Genomic DNA, 26,067 nt, shown 5'->3' with positions numbered 1-26,067 from the left:
AGGCTCAGCAGAGCTCAGGAGCTGCAAGCTGGCAGTGGATAAACCCAAACTGGAAAGACAAGATCACTGCTGAGCTGTAACCAACCTTTGGAACAGCTCCTCCAGGGAGCACACTGAAAGGTGTTTGACAAACTGTTTGAGGTGGGGGGAGGAGAGGGAGGGAGGGAAGGAAGGGAGAGAGGGCTTGGGCAACCCCCCCAAAGATTCCAGGAGCCAACTTCATGAAGGTTTGTGCTTTGTGATTACCAGGCAGAGAGTGTGGTGCTCTGCAGAGAGGTTTTGCTCAAGGGCATTAAAACAGAAACCAAGTCAAGGTCCAGCTGCAGCCTTGATTTGGCCCCGAGGCTGAAAGTTTGTCTTCCTTCCTTTAATGAAATAAATGAATCAAGCAGGAGAGCAAATTTTGGGCCATTATTTGGTGAAGAAAAATGGAAAGATGCACTTCAGCCAAGCCCAGCTGGGCATGGGAAGCCTCTCCTGCAGCAGTGAACTGGCCCTCAACATGGAGGCAGCCTCTAGGTCAAATACAAGTTAGCAGCCTGGGCTGGAAGCTCAGGGGAAGGTGGTTGCTGTGCCTGAGGTATGAACTGCTGGCAGCTGGGGATGGGAGCAGACCTTCCAGAGCCTGGCACAGCTCCTTCCCCTGCCCCAGCCAGCCACCAGGCTCACAACCCTGAATCCATTTCAGATTGAGCAGCCATGAAGCCCTCCAGAATGAGTCCTGCCCCTGCCCTTTGGAGAGCAGAAGGGGCTGCCTCTGCAAGGTCACCGATGGCCAGGGAGAGGCCAAGCTTCCCTCTGCAGATGCCCTGCTTGCTCCACTCCCACGGCTGCCAGGGAAATGCCAGCATGCCCCACGTCAGAGGCTGAGGAGGCTCCAGGGAAGGCACAGCTGTCCCCTGCTGGAAAAGGCAGGCACGTTTGCGGCTGGATCTATCTGAGCCCAGCGGGCAGGGAGCACAAAGTTCAGCGCTCCTGGCAGGGAAGGGGCAGCAGCGTTGGCTCAAAGGGCATCAGGAAGGGTTCGTGCAGGAAGAGGCCGCGCTCCAGAGCTCCAGCCCATGGGAAAGGCGGCCCCGAGCCACTCGCCCGTGGCACAGCATTGCCAGGACGGCATTGCCACCTAGTGTCCTCCCTCGGCAGGCACCCAACCTCCTCCTGCCCCGCGGCACTGCCCCGCGGCACTGCCCCGGGGACGCTCCCAACGCCCTCCCGGCAGAGCGGGGCCAAGCAGATGGGACAAGGCTGCCTGGGACAGGCCAGCTGGGAAGCCCTCAAAATCCAACCCCAAGGAACCAGGACAAGTAGCTGCATCCAGAACCTGTCCAGCTCTGAGCCCCTCACTTCAAGAAAGGCCTCAGAGAAGCTTGAAAGAGCCCAGCACAGAGCCACAAAGATGCTGAAGGGAGTGAAGCATCTCCCTGTGAGGAAAGGCTGAGGGAGCTGGGTCCTTTGAGGTTGGAGATGAGGAGCCTGAGGGCTGCCCTCATTCATGCTCATGAAGATGTGCAGGGCAGTATAGGGAGGACAGAGCCAGGCTCTGCTCAGTGATGTCCAATGACAGGACAAGGGGCAGTGGGTGCCAGCTGGAGCAGAGGAGGTGCCACATCAACATAAGGGAAACCTTTTTCACTGTGAGGGTGCCAGAGCCCTGCAGCAGGCTGCCCAGAGAGGTTGTGGAGTCTCCTCCTCTGGTGACATTCAAAACCCACCTGGCTGAGTTCCTGCAGGACCTGCTCTGGCAGCAGGGTTGGTCTGGATGATCTTTCAAGATCCCATCTAGTGACTGTGCCAAGTGAGAGCCCAGGCTTCTGAGCTTTGAATTGGAGTGATTTGAGCTGCTGGCCCAGCTCAGGTAAGTCTCACTGACTGCTGCTCAGCTGTGGGACTGCTGCTCAGCTGTGGGGCTGCTGCACGCTGTTCAGCAGGACAAAGCAGCACAGAGGATGATTAAAGGCATCAGTATCACACAACTCCATTTCTTCCTTGCAGGAGGGCTCTTGGAGCCTTCTGGGGGGAAGGAAAAAAAAAGGTAGGTCTGGGAAAAATCAATCAGTTAATTGCTGAACTGATCTGAGGAAAGCAGATGGCAAAAGGAAGCACAGGGGCTGGGTTAAGCCTCTCTTCAAACTCAGCAGCACAGCAGGAATTGATCTCCCCTTGGGAGACCAAGCCACCTTTTGCCCAAAAGGGTTAGGGGAAGACACTTACTTACAAGAGAGTGACCTGGAGAGTACAATCTTGGAGCAGCAGCTCTGCTCTAGCTCACAACAGGACAAGCACAGAAGAGCACAACAAGCAGACCAGCAGCAGGGGCCAGAAGGGTGCTGGCAAGGTGCTGCCAGCCCAAAGCTTCCCTAACCCTTTCTTCTCCCCCCCTTCCTCCCTGGGACATCCAACCCAGAGGGCATTTTTATTTTAAGGTCCTGTCAGAGCATGGTGGTGAGGAATCCAACAGCCATAAAGATGCTGGCAGAACAAGAAGGCTTCAGACATTTCTCTGCTGGCAAGGGGCCACCTTGGCTCACACAGCGACCACAGGCAACCCTCCCTGCCCAGCAAGTCAACAACAAGGCACTGAATCATGTTCAGAAGGCATTCTCCATCCTGGTCAAACATGGGCAGCACAAACCCCAGCAAAACAGCATCTCAGGTTGCCAGGTTCCTCCTCCTCCCTTGCTGGCTTCTTGCTCACTGTGCATTTACCTGCCACTGCCTCACCAGGCAGCACTTGGGTTTTGGGCCAGTTAAAACCTCAGCCATGCCACCTTCAGAAACACACACAGAGATGGATTTGGCTCCCAGGAAGGAGCCCAAGCAACTGGCCTGAAGCTGGGAGGCAGCAGGATCTGCAGGGGATCAGCTGGTGTTAAGGGATTTGAAACACAGCACCAACATTCCCAGGAACACTCAGCCAGACCAGAGAGCACGACCTGGACCCAGCCACAGAGCAACGAGGCAGAGCCCAGCTCCAACCTCCAGCTCCTTCCCCTGGAAGGGAGACACATTAATCACTCTTGCACAATTAACTGGCACAAGTCCTGCCAGTGTTAGTCCTCAGGTTGGTTTATTTTCTCAGAACAAGAGGGGAAAAAAAAAATCCCAAACAGCTTTGTAGAGAACACCCAGAGCAAACAATACAAACCCCCCTGGCATCCTCCTCCTGGGCACAGGTTCCCTGAAAGCTGCCCCAAACCTGCAAGAGGTAGGATGGCAGCAAAGCTTCTTCCACAAGGAATGTGAAGGGGAGGAGAGAGGGAACACCTTCCTCCCTCCTACAGCAGCACCTGGCTCCCTTCTGGAAACAGCAACAACACAGCAAACAAAAGCAGCTTCAGGAGGATCAGAACTTGCACAGCCTCAGAGCAAAGCCACTGCTCCTGGCCCTTCTCCCAAGCACAGATGTGATGCTGAGCTCTCCAGGTGCCCACAGGCAGGTCTTCTTCCTGCTCAGGACCCCCTCTTCTCCTCAGCTGGCAAGGCCCTAGGGAAACAAACCACCACAGTCAGTGCTCCACAGGGTTCACCTGCACATGGGGTTTAGTTTTAGCACACAGCTGCAGTGCCTCTGAAGGCAACACCCAGAGCTCTGCAGAGGGGCACAAGAGGAAGAGGGGCAGGGAAATCCCCCACAACATGATGGCTGCTGTGCTCCTGTGGGACCTTGTGTGCTGTTAATGAACCAACCCCACCCCAACCCCCACCCCAAACCCAACCTAGTGATTGCAACCCCTCCAGACAAGCCCTGTGAGGCTGAGGGAGCTGGGGTTGCTTAGCCTGGAGAAGAGGAGGCTCAGGGGAGACTTCATTGCTCTCTACAACTGCCTGAGGGGAGGTTGTAGCCAGGAGGGGGTTGGTCTCTTCTCTCAAGCAACCAGCACAAGAGGAAGATCCTGGAAACTATAGGCCAGTCAGTCTACTCAGTATTCCTAAGGTTGGAAGGGACCTCAAAGATCATCAAGTCCAATCTGTCACTGCAGCCCTCATGACTAGGACACAGTCTCAAGCTGTGCCAGGGGAAGTTTAGGATGGAGGTTAGGAATAAGTTCTACACAGAGAGAGTGACTTCAGGGTCAGCAGTGCAGGGTCACTAGAAGGAGCCCAGTACCTAGGGTGAGGTTTCTCTGGCCCTAAAGCAGAGCTCTTCTAAGCTGCCTTTATTTCCCTCCCCCTACTCTGCATTTCAAAGGGGAACCTCTTGGGTCACTGACCAGGACTTGGATTGCCTGCCCCCCCTTTTGCATGGCTCCCCTGACCTTGCTGCCAAAGGCTTGCCTGTTCCTTCAGTGCCTCTCCCAGCCATGCTCTCCCTCAGCCTCTCCACCCACAGCAGAACCAGCACCTTCTCACAAGCTGCTTGATGTGGTTGCTGCAAGGCCTGCAGTGGAGCTGTGGTGCACACAGGGATGACATGGAGCTCCCAATTGCCCCCAGAGCCATCCAGCAGCTGGGACAAAGCACTCAGCACACACATTGGTGCTGCTTTCTGATGTGCCTGCCAACATACTTCAACATCTTGCTGCTGCAACTGGCACCTCTGAGATAGCTCACGGAGGGATACTGCTACAGGGGAGGGGCTTCCTTGCCTTGTCAGAGTGCAGATGGCACTGAAACACTGCTGAAAAGTCAGCCCTGCCCCTTCACCATCCACAGGATGGAAGAGCAGAAGCAAACAGAATATTGTGGAAAAGAATCAGATCAGCCCTTGCAGAGCTCTCCATCAGATAAGCCATTATCTGCCTCCTACAGGAGCTCCGAGGGGATGCTCAGAAGATGCCTTATCTCCCCTCAGCTCAAGCATCTCAGGAGCCCAGCCCAGCTTGGGAGGCTCTTTCACAGCAGCTGTAGCCACTCCAGCTTGCTCAGCTCACTCTGCTGCCGTGGAGGGCTCTGCAGAGACAAATCAGATTGCTGGTGGCAGCATGGGGAAGCCTGCTCCTTAGAGGCTATCGACTTACAGCCTGCTAACCAGAAGGCAAAAAGCAGCTGGAACTGGGAGGAAAGCAGAGCTCTGCAGACTAAAGGATGAGAAGATGAAGCATCACATGATGCTCAAAAAAAATCCACCCCTCATTCATTAGAGGGCCTTGAAAGGCACCACGGGACCACAGGATAATGAGGGCCGCAAGGAACATCAGCAGGTCTCCAGTGGAACCTCCTGCTCGGGGCAGGGTTGGCTCTGAGGGTGACCTGATTACTCATCCTCCTCCAGTGACCCTGAAGCAGCTGGGTTTGCTCAGCCTGTGTGCTCAGAGCCACTCCAACCCCGTGACTCAGCTGCCAGCCCGCCTGAAACACTCGCTCTGGCTCGGGACAAGGTGCCTCTCCTCGAGGGCTGCCCCCAGCTGAAGGTTTGGGCTCAGAAGGAGCCAGGCAGCTCCCAGGATTGCCAGAAGCATGTGGGGAAAGACTTCTAGCCTGACACAAACGAGGATTCAAGGGCACAGTCAGCATCCTGCCTCACCCAGACCCACAAATCCCACGTTCCAGTCTCATTTCAGGCTGCCTTCCACTGCCAAACCTTCCCAAGCTGGGGGGGGAACAGGCTGAGAGAAAAGAGAGCCCCAGGGGGGAGGGGAGGAGGCCTCAGCGCCCCCAGGGGATGGGGAAGGCCTCAGCACTGCCTTCCAGCACCTGGAGGGGGCTACAGGATAGCTGGGGAGGAGGCTTCTTACAGGGGCTTGTGGTGATAGGACAAGAGGCAATCATAGAGATCAAGCAGGTTGGAAAAGACCTCAGAGATCATCAAGTCCAACCTATTACCTAATACCCAACACCTCCTGACAACCAAACCGTGGCCTCAAGTGCCATATCCAATGGATTGAAACTTGAGGAAGGGAGATTCAGACTGGAGATTAGGAAGAAATTGTTTCCAGTGAGGGTGGTGAGACACTGGAACACGCTGCCCAGGGACACAGTGGATACTCCCACCCTGAAGGTGTTCGACACTAGGCTGGATGAGCCCTTGAGCAACCTGAGCTAGCTGAAGGTGTCCCTGCTCATGACAGGGGGCTTGGAACAGGATGATCTTTAGAGTCCCTTCCACCCCAACCCATTTTGTGAATGTATGAATTGTATAGGAGAACATTCAGGCAGGCTCAGGCTGGCAGCACTTCCTGCTATCTCCCCCAGCCAGGGGAACAGGCAGAGGAAGTTTCTAAAGAAGTAGAATCATAGAGTCAGTAAGGTTGGAAAAGACTTCAGAGATCATCAAGTCCAAGCTGCCACCCAATACCTCATGGATAATAAACTATGGCACCAAGGGCCACATCCAATCCCCTCTTGAACACCTCCAGGGTTGGTGACTCCACCACCTCCCTGGGCAGCACATCCCAATGGCAAATTCTTCTTTCTGGGAAGAACTTTCTCCTCACCTCCAGCCTAAACTTCCCCTGGCACAGCTTGAGACTGTGTCTTCTTGTTCTGGTTGGAGTAGAATAAACCAGGTTGGAAGAGACCTTCAAGATCATGTCCAACCCATCATCCGACACCACCTAATCAACTAAACCATGCAACCAAGCACCCCATCCAGTCTCCTCTTAAACACCCCCAGGTTGCCTGGGAGAAGAGACCAACCCCCACCTGGCTACAACCTCCCTTCAGGTAGTTGTAGACAGCAAGAAGGTCTCCCCTGAACCTCCTCTTCTCCAGGCTAAACAACCCCAGCTCCCTCAGCCTCTCATAGGGTTTGTGCTTGAGACCTCTCCCCAGCCTTGTTGCCCTTCTCTGGACACCTTCAAGTATCTCAATGTCCTTCTTAAACTGAGGGGCCCAGAACTGGACACAGGACTCAAGGTGCAGCCTAACCAATGCAGAGTACAGGGGCACAATGACTTCCCTGCTCCTGCTGGCCACACTATTCCTAATGCAGGCCAGGATGCCATTGGCCCTCCTGGCCACCTGGGCACACTGCTGGCTCCTATTCAGGTGGCTGTCGATCAGCACCCCCAGGTCCCTCTCTGTTTGGGAGCTCTCAGCCACTCCTACCCCAGCCTGTAGCTCTGCATGGGATTGCCGTAGCCAAAGTGCAGCACTCGGCACTTGGACTTGTTGAAAGCCATCCCATTGGACTCTGCCCATCTGTCCAGTCTGTCGAGGTCCCTCTGCAGAGCCTTTCTACTCTCTAACTGACCAACATTTGCAGATGACACCAAGTTAGGAGCAGACTTGTTGATGACTGACTCAATCCCCTCATCCAGATCATCAGTGAAGATGTTGAAGAGCACAGGGCCCAGCACTGATCCCTGGGGCACACCACTGGTGCCTGGCTGCCAGCTGGCTGTGGCACCATTCACCACCACTCTCTGGGCTCAGCCTCCAGCCAGTTCCTAACCCAGCACAGAGTGTAGTGGTCCAAGCCACGAGCTGACAGCTTAGCCAGCAGTTTGCTGTGGGGGGCAGTGTCAAAGGCCTTGCTGAAGCCCAGGTAGACCACATCAGCTACTGAGACTTCTTGTGCCCCGTACAGGCTCAGCCTGGGAGTCCTTCTGCTCTCCCAGCTGCTGTTTGAAGCGTCGGAGGCTTTGCATGCAGCTAATTAAAAACTATCTCTCTCTCTAGGAAAAAAAATATTCAAACTCCAACCCTAAAGCCATTTCCAGGAGTGTTTGATCAGTTCATCTCTTTCATTTCTACCTAATGGCTACACAATCAAAAGAGAAGTGGAGGGGAAGCAGAGGGCCCTGAAGAGGCAGGGAGCTGGCCGCCGTTCAAAGCCTTCGCTGCTCCCGCACGTACAGCGCCGCGCTCCAGCCACCCCTCTGCTCCAATATTTGTTTCCTTCCCCCTAACAGCAGGTTGGCAGCAGCTCAGCCACCAAAACCAGCAAGGCACAGGCTTGCTTTGAAGTTCAGGCAGAAGGCTGTTGGTACCAGCTATTTTAACTCCAAGCTTGGGAAGGGGCAGGGAGTCGCTCATCAATTTACAGCGAGCAAGGCGCCAGGGCGCAGGTCCTCTATAATCACAGTCACCTTTACTCTGCACTAAAGCCATAATGAACAGGCAGTGTTTAACTAAGGCTTGGAAATTGGCTTAGGCTGCTTTTGTGCATCAAGAAAGGGCAGCTGCCTGCCCCCTGCCCAGCTGCTGCCTGCCCCCCCCTGCCCGGCCACTGCCCATCCTGCACCTCACAGCCCCACAGCAAAGATGTCCCCAGCCTGGGTGGCTGAGCAGTGCATCCCTGTCCTGCAAGAGAAGGCTCCAGGGGGACCTCAGAGCTGCCTGCCAGGACCTGCAGGAAGGCTGCAGAGGGTGGCTGGAGCCAGGCCAAAGGGGAATGGTTTGAAGCTGAGGCAGAGCAGGGTTAGAGTGGAGCTGAGGAAGAAGAGACTGAAGAGTCTCTGGCACAGGCTGCCCAGGGAGGCTGTGGCTGCCTCCTCCCTGGGGGTGTTCAAGTCCAGGTGGGATGAGGCCTGGAGCAACCTGGGTTAATGGAAGGTGTCCCTGCCCATGGCAGGGGGGTTGGAGTAGATGATCTCTGAGGTCCCTTCCAACCTAAACCATTCTGTGATAGTCAGCAGATGTGGAGATCATGAGAGCTGAGCCACCCCCAGCCTCCTGCAGGGCACCACTGCAGGTCAGGTTGGTTGGGGCTGTGAGCATCCTGCCCTAGGTGCAGCTGTCCCTGCTGACTGCATCCCTGCACTGGAAGAACTGCTGCTGCCCCTTCCCCAGCTTCCCCCTTCCCTGCAGCCCACCAGAGCCAGCAGATAAACCTTTCACTGAAGGACGAGGGGAGCGGAAAGCAAGAGGCGTGCCCAGCTCCTGCCAGTGGGGCACTCATCACAGCCATGCTGTGAAGCAGCAGCTCCCAACAGCATTGCAGGGGTAGCCCTCAGTGAGAAGAACACTCCTCACTCAAGAGAAGTGATCAATCATCAGGCTTTCACATCCCAGAGAAGGGTCTTTAAGCACACTCAGAGAGCTGCAGGCTCCACGCACCTGCAGGCAGGAGGGCTTCAGCACTTCTGCTCCAATCCAACAGGATTCTCACTGCCATGCAGGGCCAAAGGCAGGGCAGCTTTGAGTTCCCAGCCAGAAGGATACAGCCCATCTTCCACCACGGCTTTCCTCAAGCAGATGTGATATGCACACATCTGCAGCAGAGGTCAGCGAAGGAGCTAAAGCCTCCTTGACCAGCGACTGCCCCAGAAGTGCCCTTGGCTCAAACCCCGAGTCCCAGAGGAACTGCCAAGCTGCAGGGACAGCCTGGAGAACAACCACCACCACTCTCCAGAGGGGAACAAGCTCCTCCTGAAAAGCACCACGTGGACCCCAGGAGAAGCTCCTGACAGGCTGAAGCTCTCCTGAGTGGCAAGAAGCAAGCCCAGGGACAGGCAGGGTGCTATCAGCTGGCTGATAACAAGACATGCCGGGCAACCCACCCTGAGAGGAGCAGGAACAGCTACTCACAACGCCAGGCTAGGGTGGCTTTATCTGGACAGCTACTAGAGGCTATCTCCATCCCAGGGGGCCTGTCTCTCAGCTTGCCACATGCCTGCAGAAAATGGCCTAATTAGGGCACCACTTACCTGCTATCTATGGAAGTGATTCTGCTGCAGCCATGCCCTCATCTTGCTCCCCTCAGTGTGCTGTTTGGGGATGTCCAGCTGTGAGTGCTTCAAGTGGACTCACTTTGGGGGCCAAGATGGCTGTGAAGCCTATTTTCAGAGGAGCCCAGAGGCTCCCCTCCTCCAGAGGCTTGAGCAGGGTCTGACTGCCCCATCACAGGTGACCACATGTCCAAAGTTACAGTGCAGGTGCAAGGAGCAGGGGTGCTACTACCTCACTCTTTATACAACCAAGTCCTGTGAGCTCCCACTGCCATCTGAAGACCACAGAATCACAGAACTGCTTTGGTTGGGAAATGACCTCTAAGGTCATCAGGTCCAACACCACCATTAAACCATGCCCTCAAGTGCCATGTCCACACACTTCTTGAACACCTCCAGGACTGGTGCCTCCACCACCTCCCAGTGCCTTTCTTCAGGAAAGGAGTTCTCCTCATCTCCAACCTCCCCTGGCACAATTCCAGGCCATTTCCTTTCATTATATCACTTAGAATGTATAGAATTAAGCAGGCTGGAAAAGACCTTTGAGATCATTGAGTCCAAACTCTCCCCCAACACCATCTGATCAACTAAACCATGGCACCAAGCACCCCATCCAGTCTCTTCCTAAACACTTCCAGTGATGGTGACTCCACCACCTCCCTGGGCAGCACATTCCAATGGCCAGTCTCTCTTTCTATGAGGAACTTCTTCCTAACATCCAGCCTAAACCTCCCCTGGCACAGCTTGAGACTGTGTCCTCTTGTCCTGGTGCTGCTTGCCCAGGAGAAGAGACCAGGCCCCACCTGGCCACAACCTCCCTTCAGGTAGTTATAGACAGACTTGATACTAAGGGAAAGAGACCAAGCCCCACCTCACTCCAGCCTCCTTTCAGGGAGCTGTAGAGAGCAATGAGGTCTCCCCTCAGCCTCCCCTTCTCCAGCTCCCTCAGCTGCTACTTGTAAGACTTCTTCTCTCCAGACCCTTCACCATCTGTTGCCCTTCTAAGATCTTCACTTCCAGGCTTTTCCCCCCTCCCCTAAAGATGTTTGGGGTTTTTTTTTTGCAAGTCAGTTTGTCACAAGGCTCAGCTCTGCAGAGGAGCCAGGGCCAGGCTCAGCTCTGCAGAGGAGCCAGGGCCAGGCTCAGCTCTGCAGAGGAGCCAGGGCCAGGCTCAGCTCTGCAGAGGAGCCAGGGCCAGGCTCAGCTCTGCAGAGGAGCCAGGGCCAGGCTCAGCTCTGCAGAGGAGCCAGGGCCAGGCTCAGCTCTGCAGAGGAGCCAGGGCCAGGCTCAGCTCTGCAGAGGAGCCAGGGCCAGGCTCAGCTCTGCAGAGGAGCCAGGGCCAGGCTCAGCTCTGCAGAGGAGCCAGGGCCAGGCTCAGCTCTGCAGAGGAGCCAGGGCCAGGCTCAGCTCTGCAGAGGAGCCAGGGCCAGGCTCAGCTCTGCAGAGGAGCCAGGGCCAGGCTCAGCTCTGCAGAGGAGCCAGGGCCAGGCTCAGCTCTGCAGAGGAGCCAGGGCCAGGCTCAGCTCTGCAGAGGAGCCAGGGCCAGGCTCAGCTCTGCAGAGGAGCCAGGGCCAGGCTCAGCTCTGCAGAGGAGCCAGGGCCAGGCTCAGCTCTGCAGAGGAGCCAGGGCCAGGCTCAGCTCTGCAGAGGAGCCAGGGCCAGGCTCAGCTCTGCAGAGGAGCCAGGGCCAGGCTCAGCTCTGCAGAGGAGCCAGGGCCAGGCTCAGCTCTGCAGAGGAGCCAGGGCCAGGCTCAGCTCTGCAGAGGAGCCAGGGCCAGGCTCAGCTCTGCAGAGGAGCCAGGGCCAGGCTCAGCTCTGCAGAGGAGCCAGGGCCAGGCTCAGCTCTGCAGAGGAGCCAGGGCCAGGCTCAGCTCTGCAGAGGAGCCAGGGCCAGGCTCAGCTCTGCAGAGGAGCCAGGGCCAGGCTCAGCTCTGCAGAGGAGCCAGGGCCAGGCTCAGCTCTGCAGAGGAGCCAGGGCCAGGCTCAGCTCTGCAGAGGAGCCAGGGCCAGGCTCAGCTCTGCAGAGGGGCCAGGGCCAGGCTCAGCTCTGCAGAGGGGCCAGGGCCAGGCTCAGCTCTGCAGAGGGGCCAGGGCCAGGCTCAGCTCTGCAGAGGGGCCAGGGCCAGGCTCAGCTCTGCAGAGGGGCCAGGGCCAGGCTCAGCTCTGCAGAGGAGCCAGGGCCAGGCTCAGCTCTGCAGAGGAGCCAGGGCCAGGCTCAGCTCTGCAGAGGAGCCAGGGCCAGGCTCAGCTCTGCAGAGGAGCCAGGGCCAGGCTCAGCTCTGCAGAGGAGCCAGGGCCAGGCTCAGCTCTGCAGAGGAGCCAGGGCCAGGCTCAGCTCTGCAGAGGAGCCAGGGCCAGGCTCAGCTCTGCAGAGGAGCCAGGGCCAGGCTCAGCTCTGCAGAGGAGCCAGGGCCAGGCACTGCCTGTGCACTCGACAGACAGCTCAGCGGCAGGATCAACTCTCCAGAGATCTTTAACAAGTCTCAACTCCAAAGCCCTTGAATGCTGATGACATGCACTCCCAGCCTGAAGCTGAGGTGACTGAAGAAGGATCTGTCAAGTCTGCTCAGCTCTGTGATAGGGACACTGATAGCTAAAGCAATAAAGCCAGAAATGCAGGAGGCAGAGCTTCCTCCCAGGCGTTCCTAAAGCCAAACCAACTTGTTCAGAGGGCAAGAGGCTTCACAAGAGGCTTCACAAGAGGGGCAACCATGGCCAGGTGGAAGAAGGGATGAACTCTTCAACACACACTTCTGACTCCAAGGGCTTCATCCAGAAAGTCTGGGCTGAACCTGATCCTTACAGCAGCTCCCAGTCCTTCAAGAGCTCAGATAACTTCCCTATCACTAATGCTCAGCATTCTGCCAAGTCAGCAGGGCCCTGACACAGCTGGTGGGGCAGTGGGAGCAGCACATGAAGGTCATGGCTGCCCTTACTGGAAACAACTGCAGCTCTGCAGCCCAGCCCCACAGCAGGGCCTGCTGAAAGCTCTTCTGAAAGCAACATTTCTCAAACCTGAAGCCCTCCTGGCCCTGGGTGCTGACAGCCACTGACAGTATCTCACAGAGTGCTGCTGCCACTGTCCGAGACAGGAAACGAGGCCCTGGTGCTGTTCCAGCAGGGATGTAGCCTCCCCAGATCTCCTCAGCTGCTCTGTGGCACTGCTGATGGCAAGGACACCCCACTGTGGAGCTGCACTTGGTGAATGATGCCTGGCAGCTCCCAAGCAGAGGAGGACTTTCCAAAACCACAGTGAACACTTTGGAGGACGCTCAGTTTTGTTAACCCAAGCTGGCTCTGCAGCACCACAGCTACTACAATGCCCAGGCAGAGCGCTTTAAACTCTTCCAAACTCTGTCAGTGTTTCAGACACCAGAGCCCACCAGTGATGGAATGTGTCCAGAGAAGGGCCACAAGGATGAGCAGAGGGCTGGAGCACCTCTCCTGTGAGGACAGGCTGAGAGAGTTGGGGCTGTTCAGTCTGGAGAAGAGAAGGCTCTGAGGAGACCTTATTGTGGCCTTCCAGGATCTGAAGGGAGCTACAAGAAAGCTGGGGAGGGACTGCTCAGGGTGCCAAGTAGTGATAGGACTGGGGAGAATGGAGCATAACTAGAAGTTTCAGATTGGCTGTGAGGAAGAAGTTGTTCCCCATGAGGGTGGTGAGAGCCTGGCACAGGTTGCCCAGGGAGGTGGTGGCAGCCTCCTGCCTGGAGGTGTTTGCAACCAGGCTGGATGTGACTGTGAGCAACCTGCTGTAGTGTGAGGTGTCCCTGGCCATGGCAGGGGGGTTGGCACTGGATGATCCTTGAGGTCCCTATGATGATCAACTTCAAAGGAGGTTAGAAATCTTTGGTGCCAGCTGTCCATCAACTGTGTGAGGTGGGAGAACTCCAAGGCAGCTCTGCACATAGAGTCAAGAAGGTTGGAAAAGACCTCAAAGATCACCAAGTCCAACCTGTCACCCAGCACCTCCTGGCTACTAGACCATGGCACCAAGTGCCACATGTGCCTCAGCTGGAGTCAGTGGAGAAACACTGAAGCTGAACAGCTCAGCCCAATCTTGAAGCTTGCCTTCAGCAGAGGTCTCTTTTCCCCCTTTGCATTTCTCAGTCTCCACTAAGTGAAGCTCTGTGCCATCACACCACCTGTGTGCAAACTAGAATCACAGCATCAGCCAGGTTGGAAAAGACCTCAGAGATCATCAAGTCCAATACCTAACCAGACCTAACACCTCCTGACAACTAAACCGTGGCTCCAAGTGCCACATCCAATCCTTTTCTGAACACCTCCAGGGATGGGGACTCCACCACCCCCCTGGGCAGCACATCCCAATGGCAAATTCCTCTCCCTGGGAAGAACCTTCTCCTCCCCTCCAGTCTGAACCTCCCCTGGCACAGCTTGAGACTGTGTCCCCTTGTTCTAGTTGCCTGGGAGAAGAGACCAGCCCCCACCTGGCTACAGCCTCCTTTCAGGCAGTTGTGGAGAGCACCTTGCCAAGCTCCTTTCTGGGAAACAAGACCACCACAGCACCTCACCAGTGGAAGGCCAGTCTGGTGAGCCAGCAGATGGCCACATCAGTTCAGAGTTCCCACCACAAATCAGAGCCAGCTGATGCAGAGATCAGCAGTGAAAGCTCCACAGCTCAGGCACCACTGTGCACTACAATCAGACACAAGACCCAAGCCCTGCAGGTTTCCAAGCTGCAAGCCTCTGAAATTCATCAAGTGGAGATTCAGAGCCTCCTTGCCAAGTCCAGGGCATGGACTTCCTGAGCACCCTGGCAAGAGCCACCTGGCACTCTTAAATCCCCTTTCTTTCCACAACCACTTGCCTGGGGGTTAGGTACCTGCTAACAGAAGGGATCAGTCTCATCCTGAACCCAGGGCAGGAAACTGGTGCTTCTAGCAGTTAGCAACATGCCCAGCTCAGCCAGAGGGGTGAAGCCCACAGCAAGCAGGCATGCCCAGCCAGAAGAGCCTTGTGCTGCTTCAGGAAGCAGCCCTTCAACCAAACCTCTCCCTCAAAGGCCACCTGAGCTTCTTCACCAGCACAGACATCTTTATTGATGATCTGGATGAGGGCACTGAGTCCATCATCAGTAAATTTGCTGATGACACCAAGCTGGGGGCAAGAGTTGATCTGCTGGAGGGTAGAGAGGCTCTGCAGAGAGACCTCGACAGGCTGGGCAGATGGGCAGAGTCCAAGGGCAGGACATTGAACACATCCAAGTGCCAGGCTCTGCACATTGGCCACAACAACCCCATGCAGAGCTACAGGCTGGGGTCAGAGTGGCTGAGAGCAGCCAGGCAGAGAGGGACCTGGGGGTGCTGGTTGATGGTAGGATGAACATGAGCCTGCAGTGTGCCCAGGCAGCCAAGAGGGCCAATGGCATCCTGGCCTGCATCAGGAACAGTGTGGCCAGCAGGAGCAGGGAGGTCATTCTGCCCCTGTACACTGCACTGGTTAGGCCACACCTCGAGTCCTGTGTCCAGTTCTGGGCCCCTCAGTTTAGGAAGGAGGTTGACTTGCTGGAACGAGTCCAGAGAAGAGCAACAAAGTTGGTGAGGGGTTTGGAGCACAGCCCTGTGAGGAGAGACTGAGGGAGCTGGGGCTGCTTAGCCTGGAGAAGAAGAGACTCAGGGGTGACCTTATCACTCTCTACAACTACGTGAAGGGAGGTTGTAGACAGGCTGATGATGGTCTCTTCTCCCAGGCAACCAGCACCAGAACAAGAGGACACAGTCTCAGGCTGCGCCAGGGGAGGTTCAGGTTGGATGTTAGGAGGAAGTTCTATACAGAGAGAGTGATTGCCCATTGGAATGTGCTGCCCAGGGAGGTGGTGGAGTCGCCGTCATTGGAGGTGTTCAGGAGGAGGCTTGCTGGGGTGCTTGGTGCCATGGGTTAGCTGTTTGGGTGGGTTGGATTGGTTGATGGGTTGGACACGATGATCTTGAAGGTCTCTTCCTCCCTGGTTTGGTTTATTCTAATAAAGACAGAAAGAGCCAGCCTCACCACACCAGACCTGCACCCCGCACTCACACTGCTGCTGGAGGGAAGGCTGCCAACACTCCTCATTTCCTACAAGCAGCAGCACTGCACAGGAGAGGAGAGAGAGCAGCAAACTCTGACAGCCCCAAGCTGGGGCTGCTCTCTGACAGCAGGCTGCTGCTGTCATTTTCTGCAACTCTTTCCCCTAGGGTCTACCCTGAGGCAAGAGACCAGGGAAGACTTCCACTCCCCCCCCTCCCTTACTAACACTCCTCAGAAGGTTTTGACAAAGAAGGAAGGAAGGAAGAAAAAAAAAACCACCACCCAAAAGCAGAGGCATGATCAAAGAAACCTTTGTGCATTTCTAAACCTGTCAATTTTGCTGGGAGATTTGAGGGCTTTAAGAAAAAGAAAGAGAAGAGTCCAAAACATCCATTTGACATTTTTTTTCTATTCAAACAGGGTTGGGTTTGGTTTTTTTCAGAGGGGAAAAAAAAATAACACAACCCAAAAAAAACCCACCCCAGAAATAAAATATTGAGATTTTTTTTCCCCTGAACTGAGGCATTCCAACAGCTCCAGACAGCAGTGCTGGAGGGGAGGAGGAGGAGGAAATCCAATTCTTAAGTTTGGACAGGAACAATTTATTTCTTGGGGGGGTGTGTTTCTTTTAATTGGCACAGAAATAGGACTGCACAGCTCTTTTCTTCCCCCCCACCAAACTCCTGGCTCTGACAAGGAATAGCTGAGAAAAGCAGCACAGGAAACAACAAAGCCAAACTGCCCCAAGTGCTGCCAGGTCCAGGTGGGCAGAGGCCAAGGGCAGGAGATTTAACACATCTGAGTGCCAGGCTCTGCACATTGGCCACAGCAACCCCAGGCAGTGCTACAGGCTGGGGGCAGAGTGGCTGAGAGCAGCCAGGCAGAGAGGGACCTGGGGGTGCTGGGTGATAGAAGGCTGAACATGAGCCTGCAGTGTGCCCAGGTGGCCAAGGAGGCCAATGGCATCCTGGCCTGCATCAGGCACAGTGTGGCCAGCAGGAGCAGGGAGGTTATTCTGCCCCTGGACTCAGCACTGGTTAGGCCACACCTTGAGTCCTGTGTCCAGCTCTGGGCTCCTTAGATGAGGAAAGATGTGGAGATGCTGGAAGGTGTCCAGAGAAGGGCAACAAAGCTGGGGAGGGGGGGTCTGGAGCACAGCCCTGTGAGGAGAGGCTGAGGGAGCTGGGGTTGCTTAGCCTGGAGAAGAGGAGGCTCAGGGGAGACCTTCTTGCTGTCTACAACTACCTGAAGGGAGGTTGGAGCCAGGTGGGGGTTGGTCTCTTCTCCCAGGCAGCCAGCACCAGGACAAGAGGACACAGTCTCAAGCTGTGCCTTGTGGTCCCTTCCAACCCTGAATGAAACTATGAAGTTTAGGCTGAATGACAAGAAGTTCTTCACCATTGGAATGTGCTGCCCAGGGAGGTGGTGGAGTCACCATCCCTGGAGGTGTTTAGGAAGAGCCTGGATGGGCTGCTTGGTGCCATGGTTTAGTTGATCAGATGGTGATAGGTTGGACTCAATGATCTCAAAGGTCTTTTCCAACCTGGTTAATTCAATTCTATTCTATTCAGTTGCAGGTTCCTGTCCCACACCACCTCCCCTCACAGGAAAGATTCCCTGAGCAGAGACCACAACCACCTTTCACCCCAAGCCTCTGCCTCTTCCCTTCCACTTGCCCCCAGCACCTTACACTTTGCCTCCAGAATCTTCCCATGGAGCAGAGCAGCAGATTCCCCACCTGAAAACAATTCAGGCCTGACAGAGAGAGGTTTTGGGGAGACCTCAGCCTTTCACACACTTTGATTACCTTCACTTCTGGTCAGTCAGAAGATCTGAGAGAGGCAAACATTCGGCAGCACATCTTCTTCTTCTCTTCCATGTAGTTCTCGTAGCAGCTGCAAAGCAGAGGGCAGCATGGCATCAGTGTCTGCCCAGGCAGCAGTGCCCCAGGCAGGCACACACACACTCTGGGTTTTCTAGACCTTGCAAGAGCAGCAAAGACACAGCTCCTCCACATCCTTCTTTCTGCCATGTCAGGGAAGGAGAGCTGGAAAGCTTGTGCCTCATCCCCAGAGCTTGGGGCCCTGCATCACAGGTGACTGTTAGCCACATGGATGATTCAAGCTTTGGTAGCCAGAGGCTCTCTACACTACTTGGCAATGCAGAGGAGCCTTCACCTGGTTCCTGTGGCCTGGTTTTGTGTCTCCTCCCTTGTGCTACTCCTTAGGTGAGCTCCTTCAGCACCTAGCAAGAGATATCAGGCAAGTGCCCTAGTCCAGGCTATCTACCATTGGTGCAGACTCTGGACAAAGGATGGGTAGGAGACAGCAGGAATTTGTGTCCAGACTGAGGGTTTGACAGGGCAGATGCTGCCTCCTCCATTCTCACTTCCCTGCCAGTGTCACATTAGAATGGCAATAACTCCCCAGACTGCTCCATTTCAATCACTCTCTCCAAGTGACAGCATCCTCTGCACCCTGTGCTCCCACCTCACCACAAAGGAGGTCTCACTGGTGAGGAATCCCAGAGCCAGAGGGTGACTCAGTTTGGGCACCAGCCCAGGGATCAATAGCTGCCCACATGGGCAGCTTTCCTGCATCTGCTACCATATAAGGCCAAAAGCAGAGGGTTTTCCTTGCAGCACACCAGAATCAGCACCAGTGTGACACTGGCTGATGCTCTCTCAGCCCCCAACCATCAGTACCCCTCCATGACCAGCCACTCCAGGTGCTTCACTCAGTGAAAGCATAGAATCAATAGAAATCCCAGCACAGCTCTCTCCTGCTAAGCCTCAGACAGCTGCCACAACTGCCCACCTACACTGGGGAAGGCACACTCACACCTACCACAGCAGGAAAGCCAAGAGCCACTCACTGAGAGGGGCAGACTCTTGCCACGTACCAGAACCACCCTGTTGAGCTCCAGATTCGAGGCAATGCAGCCTTCCAGCACAACTGCCAAGCCCCACAGCAGAATGTGCCCCACCAAGAGCCCTACAGGTGGCACCAGCCCTGTGTTCCACAAACTCCCCACCCCCTGGATTCTGCCTCTAGTGCCCCAGTGAGGGGAATGTTGCCAAGAGCCTGGTTCAGCTGTTCCACCAACGCTTCCCTCCGGTTTGTTTGGGCCAGCACAAGGTAGCTGTTGATTAACACACAGGATTCCTCCTTGTAAAACATTCATCTGCTCAGCAAGGAAGTGCAAAGCCTCCAGGAAGAGGATTTGGATTCACATTCCACCTTTGATTCATATTCCATTCCTGCAGCCTTCGCCAGGTGCCACTTTGCTCCGGCAAGGCAGTTTGGCCACACCACAGGGTGCAGGCTGTGCTGTGGTGTAATTACCACCACCCAATAATGCTGCTTTCATCTCTTTTGTACCCAATCCCACTCTTGGGCATAATAAAGGCAAAAAAAAAAACCCCAACCACACAGTAATTTTAACTGGCACTGAAGCAGGAAGCCCAAGGCAGCAGTGGCTGAAGGTGTGCTGAGCTTACTGACACACGTGCCAGCTGAATGTGCTGCCATCCCCAGAGGCAGAGCTGCCAAGCTCCCCCCCAGGGCAGAATGCCTTTCCTGCCTCCTGGCAGCACAGCCTCAACCCTATTAGCAAGGCTTCTCTTCTATCTGCCAACATATTTTGAACCAGTCTAAGGGAACACACACAAGGCTTCCAAAATGAGGACTGTACTGAGGCCCTGTGACACTGCCCCCATCCCAAGCCTCTCAGAGCAGCCAGATTTATTCTATTCTATTCTGTCTGTGGAGCAATTGCTTGTGCTCACCTAGCAATTTGGTAGCTACACCCTAGAGGCAGAGCAGGGTGAAGGAAAGTGGTTTCTTTCAGTTTTCCAGAGCAGCAGCTAGGACTGCCCTCGAGTTCTTTGTACTTCAGAAGTAACACCGAGTCTTCACACTTGTTCTGTTATCACAGACTGTTGGAAACAAGGACACCCAAGTGCAGGGCCAGCCCTCTACCAAAACCTTACCTGCTGAAGGCACTCAGCCCATGGGACTGGCTGCTCCTGCCACACCAGCTCCTCTAACAAGAGATGGCACTGCTGCCTGAAAAACCTTTGTGCAAATGCCTAGCAGCAAGGTGCCAAAGAGGAGGGTTTGTATCTGAGGGTTGCTTTGTGATCTCTGAAGCTGGGGACTGCATCACCTCCTGCATTTGAAGAGTGCCAGAAGCACAGCACACACTTTTGGGAACCAGCTAGTGCTTCTGCCAGTTTCAAAGGGAAGAGGGCAGAGACTACCAGAGTTAGTCATGCTTTGGTGGGGCTAGGGCATGACTAAAGCTGGCAGGATTGTGCTGTGCTCAGCCTGGGGGTGAAGGGAAGGTTTGCCTTCAGGATTGCTCACTGGTTTCCTCCAAGACAGCAAAAAAGAACCCCTCACTTTTAACAAAGGTTTGTAACACTGCACACTGAAGCACTTCCAGGGCAGAAGAGCTGCTGTCATTAACCCACACAGCTTAAAGGCAGTGAAATGATCACATTTAATGATCCAGAAGATTATCAGGGTGCTGCATTTCATTTTGAGGCTTTTCAGCTGCCCACATCCCACCCTGGCCCAGGTACTCACAGGGAGTGTGACACACACACAAGCCCCTAGAGAAGCAGCAGGTAAAGAGCAGGTGCTCTCAGCTTCTCACCCACCACCTGCCACCACTGTGCCTGCAAGGTGTTGGAACTGGCTGTCTCCACACCAAGAGGAACCTTCTGCATTTCCCAGGTCCCAAGTGGTTTGTGTGTTGGCTTTTTTTGTTCGTTTGAAAGCCCTTTTGATGATGCTTTTGAGGAGGTGCTCCAGCCTAAGCAGCCTGTCTTGCAGAGGGCTAGAAAGGAGGTGCCTCACCTGGCCAGCTTCTTCAGCTCCTCATTAATCTCGTGGTTAAATGGCTCTCTGTGCTGAGCTCTGAGCAGGAAATCCCTGGCTTTTTCATACTGTGTCATGTAGAGACAGGCCTGCCATGGAAAGGAGACAGATGTGTTGTAAGATAAGTCTGGACTCACTGCCACTCTTCAGGCCTCAAAGCAGAGGCAACCACAAACGTCTGAGACGGATCCAGGTAGCTCAGGAATCCCCCATGAAAAGATCTCTGTGACAGATTTACAGAGAGCCAGATTTTTTTTTCCAGAAGGTTTGATGCATACAAACCACCTTGACTGGGGCAGTTTAAAAGGCCAGAATGTAGTGGTTCTCTTTAGTTCACTCAAGGTTCCCTCCCCAGGCAGGGCATTCCTTGATGTGGTTGCCAGAGGAATTCATTTTGTTGCTCACCTGGCCACATCTGAACAGGGCTTTGGCATTTCTTTGGTCAATCTCCAAGGCTGCCTCCCCATAGGCCAAAGCTTTGGCAGGACATTCCAGTTTCAGGTAGGTGAGGGAGAGATTGAGGAGCACCAGCAGCTTGGAAGCATCGATCTGACGCTGCTCTGCCTCACTGGAAGAGCTGCGGCCAAGGACGGACAAGACCTGAAGCGCACAAGGTGGGGAGGGAAAAGAAGTGCTGCACAATAAATTTGTTATGGGAAGTGAGGAATCCATCCCAGCAGGCAGCTACTCCCATGCTTCTCTTGATCTAAAAGTAATAGAAATCCAAACTAAACCTACTGCATGGCATTATCAGCATGATTAGTCAGCTCAGCCAGGAGACCACAGGCTTAGGAATCGAGCAAGGAACTTAGAAGCAGCAGCAGAAAACAAAAGTTACACCTAGGACTCAGACTTTAAGGACAAAGATGCAAGGCAAATCTTACAGGGAGAGAGAAAGGCAGCTACACCTGGTTTTGTTACAACACCAATTAAAAAGCAACTTGGAAGGGAGGGCTGAACAGTGGCACAAACCCTCACTCCCTCCACAACAAAGGCAGATTCATTCCAGCTTGGGAGTAACTGAGCATGGCCCTGCCTGGAGAGGCTGTGGAGTGCCTGTCTTTGGAGATGTTTAAACCCTGAATGGGCACAGTCCTGTGCAACCTGGCCAGCCTGATCTAGTGTGGGGTGTCCCTGCCCATGGCAGGGGGGGTTGGAACTAGATGATCCTTGTGGTCCCTTCCAACCCTGAATGATACTATGAACCTCCTGCTGTGGCTGACCTTCAACAGGGGGCTGGACTAGACAACCTCCAGAGGTTCCTACCAACCTCAGCTATTCTGGGACTCTCAACTGGAAGGCTAAAAATGAAGTGAGAGTGCCCAGTGTGCCAGGGATATCTATTTCCAGACCAAAGGGATTCTAGATTCCTTCTCAAAGCATTTATCAGGCCATGCTGGGCTCACACAGCCACCAAGATGTGCTCTTTTTTTCCTGTCCTGGCTAGAGTCCCCAGGGGGCAAGTCTGAAGGAAAAAAAAGTGTTCTGCCCATTTCTGCCAACCCTTCTCCTCCTTCCTTCACTGCTGCTGCTCCCACAAAAGCAGGTGGCTGAGAGCTGGTCTTAAATAACAAACTCTGCCTGGAAACTACAATGAAGTTACTTGATCTCTAAACTGTGCTTGTTATGGTGAGCTAGCACTTAATAACCACTGCTTTCACAGCTTTTCACAACGGAAAACACTTCTTTTCCACCCCCCTCTGGTGGCCTACCTTTTTGTATCTGTCTCTGGCACACTCAAAGTTTCTCTTTCGGTAGAGGAAGTTGCCCAGCTGCCTCTCTGCCTCTGCCACTTCCAACACCTTTTCTAGTGGGAATGTATCCTGCTGCTCCTGTGGAAAGAAGTATCTGAGTTTCAGCTCAAACAAAGCAAAACAAGCAGAGCTCAGACAGGACAGTCCCCTTCCATTCACAGAGCAGAAGGCAGGCTGTTGCCAAGGGCCCCTGCGGGGTCCAGCCGGGCCACCACCGCATGGCAGTTCCCTTGTGCTGGGAGCTCCCGGTGAAGGAGGCCACCAACCAGGTCAGGAAGCTCACCAGGCACAAAGGGGTTGCAGGGGAGGGAAGACAGCAGGAATTTGTTCTTAAATGCTGCCCAACTCTCTCACCTGCTTAGCACAGAGCAGACAGGCTTTTGCTGGCACAAAAGATGAAGCTGCTTGAAAGGCTGAACTGTTAAGGGCAGCAAAGCATCATCCAGGGTGAGTGCCTCAGGCCAGCTCTGGGACCAGCCTGACACCCACGAGACACCAACCAGCAAAACAAAAAGCCCCAACAATTATAAAAGAAGTGTGTGTGGGGGAAAAGATAAAGAACTGAGGGAGAGGTTTCCTCCTGGCTTTGCAAGTTTCAACCAGCTCAAAGAAAGAGCTCAGCCAGCCAGAAAGGGATGGCAGCTAGCAAGAAGGGGAGTAAGCTCTCTTGCCATGAGTGTGGTTTGCTTGCAGGGCTGTCTGTGGAAAAACTGGGCTGTGCAGCAGCAGGAGGGAATGAGGAGGGCCTCCCCCAGCAGCCCTGCTGCCTGTGCCCCACTCACTGACCCACAACCACAGCCCAAAGCCCTTTACATGAAAAGGGGGAATTAACAATAACACCGTAACTCACCAGGGAGGAAAGCCAACAGTGAAGGAGCACTTAGGAGAGTGGCCAAGAGCAGAGACAAAAGGGTGGGGGCTGGAGGGGGGCACATGGGCCCTGCAAACTGAACAGAATCGTTACAGACGGCTCATTACTGTTCCTTCTGAGAATGCCTGGAAGCTGGTGCCCTCTAGTGAAACCGTGAGGTTACCGGCAAAGCTGAAAAGAATAAAAGGTCCACAGCACATGGGAGCAAACAAAGGCTGCAGGCAGCAAAGGAGGCAGGGTTCAAGGGCCTGCGTTCACACCAGGGCAGAGCCCAGCTTTGCAGAGCTGCACCTGCAGTTAAGCTAAACCGAGGTAAACCACGAGCAACTGGAAGGGAAGACAACAAAGGCTTTAGCCTCCAGAATCAGGTTTCAAACCCTCAGGCAACTCACAGGAGTCAACTCAAAGAAGGTGTCGGACTCAGCCGAGTTGATAAAGTCCTGCAGCTCCACTTCGAAGGTGACGGTGGTGTTGGGGGGGATGACAGGGTGACAGCCCTGCTGCCCATAGGCATAACAGGGTTTGAAGATGAATCTTGCTGCCTCTCCCTTCCTCATCGTCAGCAGGCCAATCTCCAGCCCCCACAGTGTAATGTCTGCCACAAGGAGATGTGGAAGGTTGTGAGGATCGCAAACAGGGAACCCACCTCAGACACCCACTGACAAGTCCTAAAGCCCAAAGGAACAAGTTCCTTGGTAACTCCTATCTCAGCAACTACAGCAGCCCAGTTGCTGCCTGGGGTGGGTCCTCCAGGCACTCTGCTGTGGGATTAAGCACAAAGTGTCTCCTCTCAGGGGGTTTAAAGCCACCAACAAGAGCAGCCACTGCAAGGCTGGTGGCAGCTGCCCCAGTGAAGAGGGGAGAGAGGGGAGTCAGCTCCATGTTGACAGTCACCTGCAACAGGAGGCTTTTGGATCCTCTGCAAGTTCTAAAGGCTTCAAACAACCCAGGGATACTGAAGAGTATTTAAGTTGAAATGCCTTAATGGGCTGCTCTTTACTACCCTGAGTCCCAGGACAAACTTCTCAGGCCAAACCTTACCCTTTCCAAGTTTCATCAGCTCAGGAACCTTGCGGTTGCGGTTGGTGCAGAAGGGCTTATGCGAGTCTGCCAAGTACCCAGAGTACTTCACTGTGCCCAAAGTGAGGAGTGGGGAGAAGAGAAAAAGCAGTTGTTTGGTATCATATCCAGTGACAGCACTGTCAGGAGCACACTGGGAGGTGGTTTTGCAACACCTTTCTAACTTCTTTCTAACTTCATCTTTCTAACTTCTGCGGCGGAAGAGCAGAGGCAGCACAAACCACCTTGGGTTTTTCTTGAACCAAAAACCTGGCCACATCCAAGCAGCACTGACTGTGCTTGCTCACCAGGTAAAGCAGCTGCTGCACAATCCTGAGCCCTACCTAATTAAGGGATGTGAATTTGGTGGGGTTTTAAGAATTAGAAGTTTTAGCTGGAGAAAACAAACCACCCCCAATTATCTAGAGGCATGCACAACAAAGTCTTTCCTGCCCAAAGCTGGAGCGCTGAGAAGAGAAACAAAGGGGGGAAATGCACCACTCCAAGCTCTGTCACCGTCCTTGGCACACAGTGAGTGACTCCAGTTCTCACTCAGTCACTAAATGCATTGTAATGGGCTTCCCTTGCCACGGCACCAGGCCCTTGCCACTTCAGGAACCACTTTCAGCTTCAAACTTCTCTGTACCATGAGCGCAGGTGGGACCTGGAAATCCTGCTTTGCTCAAGGTCAGGATGCCCTTTCATTTAATCTGTCAGCCACAAGAAGTTAAACAGAGTATCCCAAGTGCTATAATACTGATAAGGAGGGCAGACAGTCTCTGAAACATAAAGACGTACTACCGTGTAACATAAGCACTTTAAAGTTCTTTTGATCTCATGCTAAAGTCAAAAGCACTCAGATTTGCAGCATTAGAAGCTGAGAAGGTCTTTTACAACAGGTTCTGTCCTCTTCATTTCCCCCAGTACACGCACACTTCAGGCCCTGCCACACAGACCAAAGCAAGGGCCTTGCACCAAGACATAAAGGACAGTGATGAGCACAAGATCCTGACTTCACTCGATGCTTCCAAGCTGTGGCCTCAGCCCCGCTGAACATGGAGGTGCAATTTGTAAAGAAAACTGCTCAGACAGCAGGGGAGCCTGCAGGCTCACAGGAGGGGCACAACATTACTGCAGAGCGCACCCAAACCCCTGGTGAGCCAGGCTGCAAGCTCACGCAGCACCCCTTGCAGGAGGCCTGCCTGGCAACACGGGGCAGAGAACACACAGCCCTAAGGAATGCGTGAAAATGAGGCTAGGCCCTGTGACGGGAAGGTGCCCAGCTGCTGCCACACAGCCTTCCACAGTGCACGGGAGGCACGGAGGGACCTCAGCCTGACCGGCACCACAGGCCCTGCAGCCCCAGCAATACCTTCTACAGAGGAGTTAGGAGGCACAAGCTGCCCGGTGCCAGAGCGCAGCACCTGCTTGCACACCCCTCCATCACCAGTGAGGTCCTGCAGGCCCCGGACCCGCACTGGGTCCATGGTCACAACCGGAGCCTCCTCCACCAGCGGCCGCCTTCCCTGAGGCCCGGCCAGCCCCGAGACCTCGGCCGTAGCTCCACAGCTCCGCTGCCCGCCACACCTCGCTCGGCCCCGCTCCTCGCCACCTTCACCAATCACCGCCCACCACACCCTACGCTCTCAGCCAATCGCGCTCCGAGGAGCGACCTCAGCCCAATCGGCTGTTGAGGAGGCACGCACGAGGAAGGGCACTCCCCCGCGCAGCTCTCGGCCGATGGGCGGTGGGGGCGTGACGGCGCCCCGCAATGCACGCTGGGGGATGGAGGCGGCGGCGTGCAGCTGGAGCCATCGTGCCCCCGGCGCGTTCCACCGGGCCGCCGTGGCGGCAAGCCTCTGCCAGGCATGGTTTCGCTCGCAGGCCCGGGTTACCCTCTTCCCCTGTGCTGGCTCCTC

At 54.8% G+C, this 26,067-nt stretch overlaps 1 protein-coding gene across 1 annotated transcript; it reads right to left on the bottom strand.

The window, feature by feature from the left end:
* Positions 1-3,050: 3,050 nt before the first annotated feature.
* Positions 3,051-25,762, bottom strand: FKBP6 (FKBP prolyl isomerase family member 6 (inactive)). Its single transcript, XM_068155009.1, has 8 exons — positions 25,521-25,762; positions 24,131-24,220; positions 23,482-23,684; positions 22,177-22,296; positions 20,870-21,064; positions 20,444-20,553; positions 17,389-17,476; positions 3,051-3,484 (listed from the first exon to the last, which is right to left on the bottom strand). The coding sequence occupies exons 1-7, from the start codon at positions 25,633-25,635 to the stop codon at positions 17,401-17,403; spliced, it is 909 nt and encodes a 302-aa protein (XP_068011110.1). The 5' UTR covers positions 25,636-25,762; the 3' UTR covers positions 3,051-3,484; positions 17,389-17,400.
* Between the last annotated feature and the right edge of the window lie 305 nt (positions 25,763-26,067).

Source organism: Melanerpes formicivorus, unplaced genomic scaffold, assembly GCF_026170545.1.
Source record: "Melanerpes formicivorus ecotype bairdi unplaced genomic scaffold, bMelFor1.0.p_v2 SCAF_29, whole genome shotgun sequence".
In the NCBI taxonomy this organism is placed as follows: Eukaryota; Metazoa; Chordata; class Aves; order Piciformes; family Picidae; genus Melanerpes; species Melanerpes formicivorus.
The sequence above is the reverse complement of the archived record's forward strand: the minus strand, read 5'-3'. Positions and strand labels throughout refer to the sequence as shown.